Genomic DNA, 12994 nt, shown 5'->3' on the forward strand with positions numbered 1-12994 from the left:
TATTAACTACCACAACAACCTCAACAGTTGAAAATCAATTAGGGGTATAAATATCAGCTTCTAAAGTTCCTACAACAACAAGAAAGCATATTCAAGCAAAATCATCAATCAAACAACATTTGTACTCAATACTTCCAAAGTTCTCTTATACACACTTGTGAGCTCTTATTGTCTTTCTTTTGCTCAAGTGTATTCTTGCCTATTTGTGCTTAATTTGCAAACATTCTGATCTTGTTAGGATTATTCCTTAGTTTGCTTCTTTGTAATTCTTTGAGAGGGTTTATCTTAAGATTTGGGGTAAAAGTCTTAAGAGAGTTGTAAGGTTAAACCTTTTCCTCAAAGGTTGAACAAATTACTGAATTTGGGAAAATCCTTAGTTGTGGAAAGCTAAGGTAGTGGATTAGGCAATTGGGGTCGAACCACTCTAATTCTTGGTGTTCATTTTCTCCTTTTTCTTCCACCAATTTTTTAAAAGGCTAATTCACCCTCTCTTGGCAATTTCAATTTGATTAATCAAGCTAACATATAAAAATAATTATATTTATCAAATATAAAAATAAATTGACATAAAGTCAGCTCTCTCTATAACAGTCTCATTTGTCTGCCAAGATTTTGCATGTTACAGAAAGGAGGTTGTTATACTATGTTGTTATAAAGAGATAATCGTTGTAAGTTTGTCATAAAATTCATATCGTGAATTTCCATCAAATAAAAAAGTGAGAATTATGTTAGAAAGAGAAAGAAAGTGAGAACTAAATCAACATAATTAAAAGGCGTATAGCGAGTGCATGTATTATTGCTTTTATGTACCTTTTATTTTACATTATTTCACATGATTAATTATAAAGTTCATAAATATAAGAAGCTCAATTAATCAATATGAGTTATCAAATTAAATTAATTAATTTTATAAGTTATTAAATTCAAATAATCAATTTATAAGTTTATGATATTCCAAATTTATCGTAGAATATTTAATTAAGGAACTTAATAGTTTTTTGAATTGATATTTTTAATTTCACTCATTGAATAGTATTTTCATTTATAAAATATGATTAATAGATTTCTTCACGTGAAGTTTAATCATTTTATTGAAGTAATATTGTAATTAAAATCATTGATAATTAATAGGCTTGCTTATAAGAAATAAGTATAACTTTGCTTTAATTTTTATAGAAAATTATTTTAATAAAGAACATACTTCATAATTATGGATGTTGCTATTATAAGTGAAAACTTGTTATAGAGGGTTAAAATAAAACATAAAAAATCGATTCTTTTAGAAACTTAGCTGTTAATTGTTACAGTGGGTGGTTGTTATAGAAATGGTTGACTTTTTTTCTTTGAAAGGGATTGTATTTATTTAAATGTATATAATTGGATCAAAAATAAAATTTCATGTATACATTTAAACCACAATAAAAGTTTCATTTGTTTAATTTTATCAAATCAAAGTTTATATATCAAATTGTATATTTAATCAAATTTATGTCCCTTTTAAAAATAATTAAAACAAAAAAATGATAAAAGGGTTAGAAGGGAAGAAAATTTGAGATATAGTTGTTTATTATTATTATTATTACTAACTTTTATTTAAAATTTAATAATATGTGATGTGTAGTGTAGTGTTTTTAGGATGGTATGTTAAAAAGTAATGTCAAATATGGTAAAGGAGAAAATATTATATGAAGCTGTAATACCACGTTGTTTCTATATTTTTCTAATAGGAGAATGAGAAATCAAATTTTTCCTTTTTATTTTCAGTTTTTTTTCTCTTAAAAAAGTAGAGAAAAATTTGATTTATAATTCTCCTATTGAAGAAGGGTAAAAATAACGTGGAATAATAATTTCATACCATCCTTCAATAGTAAAGAGATTAGACGAAACATTTTCTTTCAAAAGTGATCCCCATCTTATTGCTTAATAGAAATGTTTCACTTCTTATATGCTTTTCTTCTCAATTAACGTGAGTATTTTAATTAAAAAATTTTAAATAATTTAAAAAAAACTTAAATATCATGATAAAGTGGAAGCTTGTATAAATCACACTAATTATTGGTTTTAATTAAACAATAAATTACATCAACTTGTATTCCTATCCTTCAAATATTCTTTATGTAATTGAAAGTCGTGTATGGAAAGTTGTTTGTCAAGCTAATTTTAGAAACTATGGACATTCTTAGTTGTATACACTTTTTTCTCCATCACTATGAAACCCCATGAGATTTGACACTCACCTAAGAGCCTTACAGCAAACGTCTGGGGAGGTTTTGAAAGAGCTGCCACTGAACAATTGTTAGAAATCAAACCAAACTTTTCAAGGTCAAAATTTACAACTAAAGAAGTCAAATCCAAATTGGGTTCTACCTCATAAAACTTGGTTTTCAAATTGAATAGAACTTTGCAAATTGGATAAAGATTATCATGTTGGAAATTTCATGAAAAATAAAGATGTTAGCAACATTGAAAAGTCCTACAAGGCAAGGCATGTACAATGGATAAGTATTATCATATACTTAAGGATAAGCAATCATTAAGGCTTTCTATGTCTATATATATATATAAGTAGAGTTTTATAATTTGTGTGTGTGAATGTTGAAAAAATTAGTGAGTTTGAGAGAAAAAAAAAGTGTTGTTAGTATAGAAAGAAAAACTAGCAGCAGCTAATATAGAGAGAAAAAATAAAAGAGAGTTTGTATTGTATTTTATTAGTGTGTAATAAAATTAGAATTTGAGTTATTTTTTATTACTACACTTCCAACAAGTGGTATCAGAGTTAGGTTCGTGTTGACGTCACAATGGCAAAGATGATTCAACCGCAGATCCCGAAATTAATAAAGAAAAATTATGGCAACTGGAGCATCCAGATGAAGGCTTTGCTTGGTTCTCAAGATTGTTGGGACGTTGTCGAAAAAGGATATGTCGAGCTTGAAAATGCAGTTGCCGAAGTGGCTTTGACAAATGAAGAAAAAAGTGTATTGAAAGAAGCTCGTAAAAAGGATAAGAGGGCGTTGTTTTTTATTTTTCAAGGCGTTGATGAATCAACCTTTGAAAAAATTTCAGATGCGAAGACATCAAACGAAGCATGGGGAATTTTGCAAAAATCCCTTCAAGGAGCGAAAAAGGCTAAAAATGTACGTTTACAAACCTTTAGAGCCGAATTTGAAACGTTGAAAATGAAACCATCAGAAAGTGTTGATGATTATGTTATTCGGGTGAAAGCGGTGGTAAATGAAATGAAAAAAAATGGAGAAACACTTGATGATGTCAGAATAATGGAAAAAAAATTTTGGTCATTGACACGCAAATTTGATTATGTGGTGGTTGCCATTGAAGAGTCAAAAGATTTATCACAAATATCAATCGATGAACTTGTGGGTTCTCTCCAAGCCCATGAGCATAAAATGAAGCTAAATGATAATACTGGAAATTCGGAGCAAGTCTTGCATAGCAAGTTGTCCTTCAATGAAAGTGGAGCTAAGGATAACTTTGGACAAGGTACGAGCAATCGTAGAGGATACCGTGGAGGATATAGAGGCAGAAATAGAGGTGGACGAGGAACACGTGGATGAGGCAATTAATCATATGGTAGAGTCCAAATAAGTGACGAATATCAAACATTAAGTCATGGACAAAGAGCTCGTGGCCGAGGCCGAGGCAGAGGTAGATTTCAACAAGGAAATAAATATCAGGTACAATGTTATAATTGCAATAAAAATGGCCACTATAGTTACGAGTGTAGATCAAATCCCAAGATGAAGGAGAGAAATCATGTAGCAGCAGCTAAAGAAGAAGAAAATGTGGAATCTAGTGTATTCCTCACTTATAAAGAAATTAAAAAATCAAGAAAAAATATTTGGTATCTTGATAATTGCGCCAGTAATCACATGTGTGGCCGAAAAGACTTATTTTCAGAGTTGGATGAGAATATTCATGGACAAGTAACGTTTGGAGATGAATCGCATGCCACAGTCAAAGGCAAAGGCAAAGTCATTATTACACAAAAGAATGGAGAAAAGAAGTTCATTTCAGATGTTTTTTACGTACTAGCTTTGAAAAGCAACATTATCAGCCTTGGACAGCTTCTAGAAAAAGGATATGAAGTACATATGAAAAATTCCATGCTCGCCCTAAAAAATAAGAGTGGTGAATTAATTGCACAAGTTGATATGATGCGTAACCGTCTGTTTACTATTGACATTGAATCTGGTGAGGTGAAATATATGAAGAATGCAATTAAAGATGAATCATGGTTGTGACATTTAAGGTTCGGGCATCTTGGATTTTCCAGTCTGAAGCTATTGTCAAAAGAAAATATGGTAAATGGGTTGCCAGAAATTAATCCTCCTAATCAACTGTGTGAAGCTTGCGTTAAAGGAAAACAACACAGGCAGAGTTTTGAAGCGAGAAAAACTCGACAAGCTAAGAGACCATTGGAGATCGTGCACTCCGACATAACAGATCCTTTTGATATACCATCACTTGGTGGAAACAAGTGTTATGTTACTTTTATTGATGATTTTAGTAGAAAAAGTTGGATATATCTTCTTAAAACAAAACCAGAAGCATTTGACAAGTTTATCGAGTTCAAAGCTATGGTAGAAAAACAGAGTGGACATTTCATTAAAATACTCAGAACTGATAGAGGTGGTGATTATACTTCAAAGCTATTTGAAAGCTTCTGCAAGGAACACAAAATTATTCACCAGTTGACAACTGCGTACACACCACAACAAAACGGAGTCGCTGAAAGAAAGAACCATACTATTCTTGATATGGCAAGAAGCATGGTTAAAGGTAAGCATTTACCAAGAACTTTCTGGGCTGAAGCTATTCAATGTGCTGTTTATTTGTTGAACCGGTGTCCAACAAAAAGTGTGAAATATAAGACGCCAAATGAAGCTTGGAGCAATCAAAAGCCAAGAGTCGAACATCTCAAGATTTTTGGATACATTGCATATGCTCATGTTCCTGACCAGACGAGAAAGAAACTTGACGATAAAGGAGTAAAATGTATTTTCATTGGTTATGAAAAGAGAAGCAAGGCATATAGGTTATACAACCCCCTCAACAAGAAAGTTATTATTTCAAGAGATGTTGAATTCGATGAAGCTGATTATTGAAGATGGAGTGAAGAAGAAAAGAAAATTGAAGGATTATTTTTCAGTGATGACAAAGATGACGACTTCATTAATCAAGAACAAGGCAACGATCAAAGCCCTCCTCCAAGTCCTGTTGCAACAAGTCCGACAACATCATCATCACCAACTAGCAGTAATACCAGCAACTCAGAGGAAGCACCTACAAGAATGCGTAGTGTACGCGATATTTATGAGGTTACAGAACCCATAGAAACAATACTCGATTATTCATTATTCTGTTTAATAACAGAATGTGATCCAATAATATATAAAGATGCAATTAAAGACGTTAGATGGAAGAAGGCAATGGATGAAGAAATTACAGCAATAAGAAGAAATGACACATGGGAGCTAACAAATCTACTAGAAGGACATATTCTAGTTGGAGTCAAATGGGTGTACAAGACGAAGACCAACAAAGAAGAAAAAGTGGAGAAATACAAAGCAAGACTAGTTGCAAAAGGCTACAAGCAAAGATATGGTGTAGACTATGTCGTGCTCCAGTTGCCAGAATTGATACTATAAGGCTTCTCATGGTAATTATAGCACAAAATAAGTGGAAAATTTATCAAATGGAAGTGAAGTCAGGATTCCTTAATGGCTACCTAGAAGAAGAAGTCTACATTGAACAACCACCTGGATATAGCAAACAAGGACAAGAAGACAAAGTTTATCGCTTGAAGAAAGCTTTATATGGACTAAAGCAGGCTCCGAGAGCATGGAACACAAGAATTGATGAATACTTTCAGAAGAACGGGTTCATAAAAAGCCTATACGAGCGTGCTCTATATACGAAGAAAAATGAAGTTGGTGACATCATGATCGTGTGCTTATATGTGGATGATATGATTTTCACGGGAAATAATCCAGGTATGTTCAATGAATTTATGAAAGCTATGACTAAAGAATTTGAAATGACAGATATAGGTGAAATGTCATACTTTCTTGGAGTCGAAGTGAAACAAATGAAAGATGGAACATTTGTGTCTCAAAAGAAGTATGCAGAACAAATTTTAAGAAAATTCAATATGAAAGATTGCAAGCCAGTAGCCACGCCCGCAGAACTAAGCACGAAATTAAGTGTTGTTCATCCAGAGAGCCAGCAAACCCAACGTTGTTTAAAAGTATCATTGGAGGTTTAAGGTACTTGACTATCACGTGGCTAGACATCATATACGTAGTGGGAATAGTTAGCAGATACATGAAGAAGCTAAAACAAGATCACCTGATTGCAGCAAAGAGAAAGGTACGATTGGTCAGGGTTTATTTTATACATACTCACAGAGTTCAAAACTGGTTGGTTATTCAGATAGTGATTATGGTGGTGACTTGGATGATCGCAAAAGTACATCCGAATACTTATTCCATATTGGCTCCGCAGCATTTTCATGGTCATCGAAAAAGTAACAAACAGTAGCCCTTTCAACATGTGAAGCAGAATACATGGATGTTGTAACATGCACGTGTCAAGCAATTTGGTTGAAGAATATTTTGGGTGAATTACTATTATACCAGAAGGTCCAATTACAATTTATGTTGACAACAAGTCCATAAAATCTCTTGCAAATAGTCCAGTGTCTCATAGTCGAAGCAACCATATCGATACAAAGTATCATTTTATTCGAGAGCAAGTGAAAAATAAAAATGTAGAGTTAGTTTATTGCAGAACAGATGATCAACTGGCGGACATTTTTACGAAGCCATTGAAGGCAGACATATTCCATAAACTCAAAGAAAAGCTTGGAAAGAAAAGTTCGGTTTGAGGGGGAGTGTTAGAAATCAAACCAAACTTTTCAAGGTCAAAATTTACAACTAAAGAAGTCAAATCCAAATTGGGTTCTACCTCATACAACTTGGTTTTCAAATTGAATACAACTTTGGAAATTGGATAAAGATTATCATGTTGGAAATTTCATGAAAAATCAAGATGGTAGCAACATTGAAAAGTCCTACAAGGCAAGGCATGTAAAATGGATAAGTATTATCATATACTTAAGGGATAAGCAATCATTAAGGCTTACTATGTCTATATATATATGTAAGTAGAGTTTTATAATTTGTGTGTGTGAGTGTTGAAAAAATTAGTGAGTTCGAGAGAAAAAAAAAGTGTTGTGAGTATAGAAAGAAAAACTAGCAGCAACTAGTATAAAGATAAAAAATAAAATAGAGTTTGTATTGTATTTTATTTGTGTGTAATAAAATTAGTATTTGAGTTATTTTTTATTATTACGCTTCCAACAACAATGCCTCTCCTCCTTTCTCTCACACACACACAATAACTCCCTATTTATTTTTGAATTCTGATTTAATATAAGGGGTTTTCACTGTGCTTGCTGAAAATTCCATAGCCCTAAGTAAAGTAGAACATATCCACAAGTAGCAAAAATTACAGATAAATAAACAAGGTTACCAATACACGGGTTGGTTCAGCCACACATACTAGAATCCATGTCTTAGCCTCTCCAAACACAAGATAGAGCGTGGAGCTAAAGGCAACCATCATGGTGGTAATGGAGATGAAAAGGGTGAGGAGCCCCATAATCAGCCTCTTGGGGAGGGCTTGGAGAAAGTCATCTCCAACATAACGAGCAGTGAGCATGGACAAGAACATGAGAATGGTAGCGGTGGATGAGAAGAGAGATAGTGCATCTGACATCGTAAAGATAACAAATGCCTTTTCTCTTTCAAATACTAGGAATTCGCTGTCACCATTGGTGCCACCTAGTACTACGATGGCTGCTACAAACACAACTGTGGCAATAAGGGTAGCCACCACCGAGCATGAATTCGCTGCATCCTTCATCCATCTCTCTCCTTCTTTAACTAATTCCTTGTGTTCTTCAGTGAACACCATTCTGGGAGTCTTTCTCTCAATGTTCCTAGCATCTTAATAGATATTTGGTACCATCTTTTCCACTTCCTGTACGAAAATGTTAATACAACTATGTATGTACATATATATGAAAGTTTTCAAGAGAGCTTTTAATAAAACTGTTCTATTATTATTAACTAAAGAGCTAAACTTAAATAGAGAAAAGAATGCTAATCCTAATTGGGAAAATAGTTCCCTTATTCTAATAAACTACTAAAACATAAAAGAAAATAGTTCCCTTATTCTAATAAACTACTAAAAGATAAAATAAAAATATTCCTAGAATATGAATAAAACTTATCTACATAAATAAGATTTATCTACCTAAATTTATGTAAGATATTCACCTAATGGTTTTTGATATCTTAAACCCATTGTAGCTCACGTTGTATTTGCAGAGCTACACCATAAACACGATTAAGCTGGTCCGACGGTGCCAAATTTTTGACTAGATGCAACATGTTATTACTAAAATTATCCATATTATCAGCTCATGTTTTAGATTAAGGAATTGTTCGACGTGGGTATTACCTAAACCTTCAATTATTTTCTAGAGTACTGTAATCAGTTTCTGCCTTGCTGCACCTTAACATGTTCAGTTCAGTGTTAAAGTTATTCACTATGACTATGACCTATATGAGAAATATAAGATTAATGAAAGAATTTGGACAAACCAGAACTAAAATTGATTCTTGTGAAATGTAGAAACCAGCTACGTATTGATACTTGGGACTTGTTAGCTGGATTCTTAATGTCTCCTCTGTTGGAATTGTTGGCGACGTTCTCCAAGCTCAAAGTTGAAGGGACACCTATCATATGGCAGAAACCATCATAGATCGAAACTCTCATTATTAGATTTATACAATGAACTCACTTTATTTGCTTCCTTTTAACTTTGTAATATTTATAATTACAGTCAAACAGTAGAATGACTAACAGGAGTCAATAAGGCAGTCGCGTAGAGTCAATTCACTGCTACTAAAGAAAGCTAAATTCATTACCGCAATGGAACACGAAGGAGACTCGAGCCCAAAGTCCTTAGCTAACTCTGGGTACTACTCAACCATATTTGCTTCCAAATCTGCAAGGTTTCAAACGAATCCGCAAATTAGATATAGTCATAAAGGCTTTAAAGGCACATATATATTGCATAGTGCTATACTATATATATGATGAATTGTAGAGATGTGAAATCACCGTAAAATCTTGCCAAAATTAGTTAACGTAGAAGAAAAACACCAGAAGCTTCTCATATGAGCTAGGCTGCACCTCAGCCTTTGTTACATGGAGTAAGTACAAAAGTGTTTCCTTGTGGCCAAATTGAGTTGCCCTATGGATCGAAAATTGTTGAAGTTGCCTTCCATACAACTCAAACAACTAAGGAAGCAGCATCAAGGAGCATGCCATAAGCACCGAGCCATGCAGAACAGCAGAACCAAGTGAAGCTGCTGTCATTTAGTTCATTTTTGTTCATTTTGTTGGTATAATGCAATCTTGTTCATTTTGAACTATGAGAGTTTGATGATTGATGTAATTAGGTAGTGATTGAGCTTCAAATCAGCTTTGTTTTGTTGTACAAGTTAATTTAGCAAGTTTCAATGAGTTATAGTGGTGTTAGGTAATAGTTTAGGTAAAATTTGCTTGTAGTGTTTGACTTATGCTTAATATATGTAATGGCGCTATGCCAATATTGTATTATAAATGAAATTCATCAGTTTTCTTCCATATTCACTCTCCATTTCTTTTGCTTTAAAAAATTATGCTCAACTTGCTGCTTGTTTCTTCTGCGAGTATCGAGCCTTGTAGCTCAAGCCACTGTTGTTCAAAGCTATTCTTTGCTCACAACACCAACAGAAATCCTCCATCCATGCCCTGAATATTGGGTAGTCAGGGTTCTTACGAACCAGTAACTTGACGGTATCTGGGGTTTCGATGGCACCAGTTATCGAAAGAGTGGTTGCCCTGCTTCCATTGACCATCGCCACCTTTCCTAGTCCCTACTGGAACATGGAGCGCGTACATGGACCCCATGATCATAGCCGTAGCTGCCTTGAGGTTTTTCTCAAAGACTTGGGTGGCGATCTCTCAATCACCTTTAAGTGCAACTTTGTATAAAGTCAGGTGTAAGGTCGGACGAAGGTAAGCGTTATTTCCTGTTGTGTACTACCATGAAATTAACAAACGTCATATAGAGTTCCTGTTATAACCCATTAGCCATGCATGGATGGATGGATGGATTACTTACTTGTAGGGTTGCCATTGCTTCTTAGGTTGACGACAGTGGTTGCTTGTGAGGAAGAGGAGGCCCCGTTAATTATCCCTATATTCTTGTCAGATTATCCTAAAATTAGCCATAATATAACAAGCTATGTTATTAGCCAAAGTCAGCGTTATCATTTCCATTATATTAAATTTTGTTTGAAATTTCCAACACATGTCATGCACTTTTGATTGCCCAATGTTAGCGATTTGGAGAAGCAAAGAAAGAAACACAGGACACAGACCAAGGAAGCAATACTTGCCCACAAATGTGCAATAAGGGAGTTTATGGATTTTAGCTCATTTTTCTCACTCAGTCAATAAGAAAAGAATACATTTGTAGTCAAATACATCATCAGATACTACCTACTACCACTAAGTAGCCGAGTAACTTGATAAACATTGCTTGTACACACAAACAAGCCACCTAAAATTAGTCATTCAACACCTAAACATATCAAATTGTCATCTACTTGCTCCTTTTCAACTAAGTTTAATTACAATGTAATTAAAAACAACCTTACTGTTACAGCAAGCATACGTGCTACAACATGTTTACAAGCTGTATGCACTGCAACCAAAAATATCACAACAGAATGATTGACCAATTTTCAACACTCCTCCTTGGTCTTCACATTGCAAACACCAATCTTTCAACAATTTTTAAGCTTGGTAGTCACAAGATACTTTATTTCAAGCTGGCCTTGCTCAAGCACTTCATTTTCAACCTTGGCAAATTGAGTCTTCTCTTCTTTAACAGACTTGGTTGGAAACTTGCCTTCAAACACATCTTGCCTTATTCCCTTGTTTATTACAATCTTGTTTCTTCTTGCACATCCAGTTCGCAAGTATAGTTTTCTTTCCTTCAGTCTGCCATTTTGGCTTGCACCCACTCGGGCTTGCATTTAGACTATCAGCCACTTCGGCTTGCATTCATACATGCTTGCATTTAGACTGTTCACCACCTCAGCTTGCAATTCGACAAGCTCACATTCTGTTGAGCTTTTCGACAGGCCCGCACTTTGCTGCTTGCACTAGGCTGAGCTCGCACCTTTAATAGGCTCGCATTTTTGCTTACTGTCTTTAACAAGCTCTTATTTTGACAGGCTCGCACCTTGGCTTATTGTCATCAACAAGCTCGCACGTAAGACCCCAAGTTTGAAATTTATTTTTTGATAAAATATTACACAAGTGTATATCTGCCTCAATGGTTAAGTGTTTTGGGTGTGCGTGGAGGTCCCAAGTTCAAGTCACGACTTGGGTAAATTTTGGCCTTTTTATAAATAAAGCCTTAACTTAGTTCTATAGGCTTATATTTAATTGTTGGTAAGTTTATATCAGAATGAGCCCTGCTGGTTTGATGGTTAAGCTTAAGTGCACTTATGGGTCATGTGTTCAAATCTTAGTGGAAACGATGAGTGTGATATTTTTGCTTCTGGTTGTATTAGGCGTGTAGAGGAGTTTGAGGGGAGGTGAAATTTTGATAATGGGCAGTTGTTGAGAGGATATTGTGGGAGTAGTGGATTGTGTTAAACTCATCTTTTTTCTCAATTTTTCTCTTTTAGTTTCTAACATTTTGTTTTTCCCCCAATTTTGCTGAAATTTCCCTAGGTTTCCCCTCTATTTTCTTTTTACTGTAATCTGCCTTTCTTTTCCTCTTCTCAACTTCATATCCAATTCGTTTTGTTTGCTTAGCGCAGTTTCACACGTTCAGTAAATTTGGTCTTTGTTTAATCTTAACTTTTTCTTTTCTGAATTTGGATTAGGGGGTTTTCGTTCTGTGATTAAGGGTTATTCAAGGGGCTGAAGTTCCTCCATCGCCATTGTAGTGTGCGGAATTTCTATTTCACGATCGAAGGTAAAGTTTAAGAATTTTGGTTGAGCATCTCGTAGTAGTCTCATTTAAGTTCGGTAGTGACATTAATTTATGGGTGATAGAATATCGATTTGTAGGTTCTGGAGTTGTCGAGGATCATTTTAACTTTAACTGAAACCAGGTGTGTATCTGAAAACACAGAAAATGAAAATCGACAAAAGTCAAAAAATGAAACTGTCGACGTCACATGAGCATGTGGTCGCCGTGTGGTAGGCCGTGTGGCAGCACACAGGAGTGTGATCGATGAACTAGGCTGTGTGCAAGTGACACGGGCTCACGACACGGCCATGTGAGGACAGGTGAGGCCGTGTGCGAGACATGGGCTCGACCAATTGGGCCGTGTGGGCCACATAGGGGTGTGAAAGTCTGGGCCAAGCCGTGTGATCCACACGACCAAGGCCAATTTGGACCGTGTTAGCCACACGGGCGTGTGGGCCCACACAGGCAGGCCACATGGGCGTGTGAGCCCAATTTTTTAAAATACTCTGAATGGTTGCTCGGGTCGCCCAAGTCGACTGGGACCTACTGTAGGGTCGGTGAGAGTTACTTGACCCCTAATTTCATGATTTGATTATGTTATATACGTGCCTTAGCATGCAAATTGATGTGTATGTATGATCTATTAATTTCATATTTGCATGTCATATATTGTATGCTGCATTGCATTGGGGTTGGGTTAATGTATATGGAGGAAGTGTTCTAAAAGGCTCCTAAGCCTGATATCTGGTAGCATAGTTACAATTATCTGATTATGTGTCGCACTCGGTATAGTATGGTGTATAGGGATGGGTGGGTCGATTTTATCCCCACATGGTGTGTAGGGTTGGATGAAGTTGGTGTAGAGGC

At 35.1% G+C, this 12994-nt stretch overlaps 1 protein-coding gene and 1 pseudogene across 1 annotated transcript; one reads left to right on the forward strand and one right to left on the reverse strand.

Annotated features, from left to right (window-relative positions):
• Window positions 1-2798: 2798 nt before the first annotated feature.
• On the forward strand, window positions 2799-3572 carry LOC107952187 (uncharacterized). The gene has a single exon (XM_016887467.1). The coding sequence runs from the start codon at window positions 2799-2801 to the stop codon at window positions 3570-3572; it is 774 nt and encodes a 257-aa protein (XP_016742956.1).
• Window positions 3573-7462: 3890 nt separating this feature from the next.
• On the reverse strand, window positions 7463-9992 carry LOC107952188 (uncharacterized; annotated as a pseudogene).
• Window positions 9993-12994: the final 3002 nt, after the last annotated feature.

Source organism: Gossypium hirsutum, chromosome A06 (genome assembly GCF_007990345.1).
Source record: "Gossypium hirsutum isolate 1008001.06 chromosome A06, Gossypium_hirsutum_v2.1, whole genome shotgun sequence".
In the NCBI taxonomy this organism is placed as follows: domain Eukaryota; kingdom Viridiplantae; phylum Streptophyta; class Magnoliopsida; order Malvales; family Malvaceae; genus Gossypium; species Gossypium hirsutum.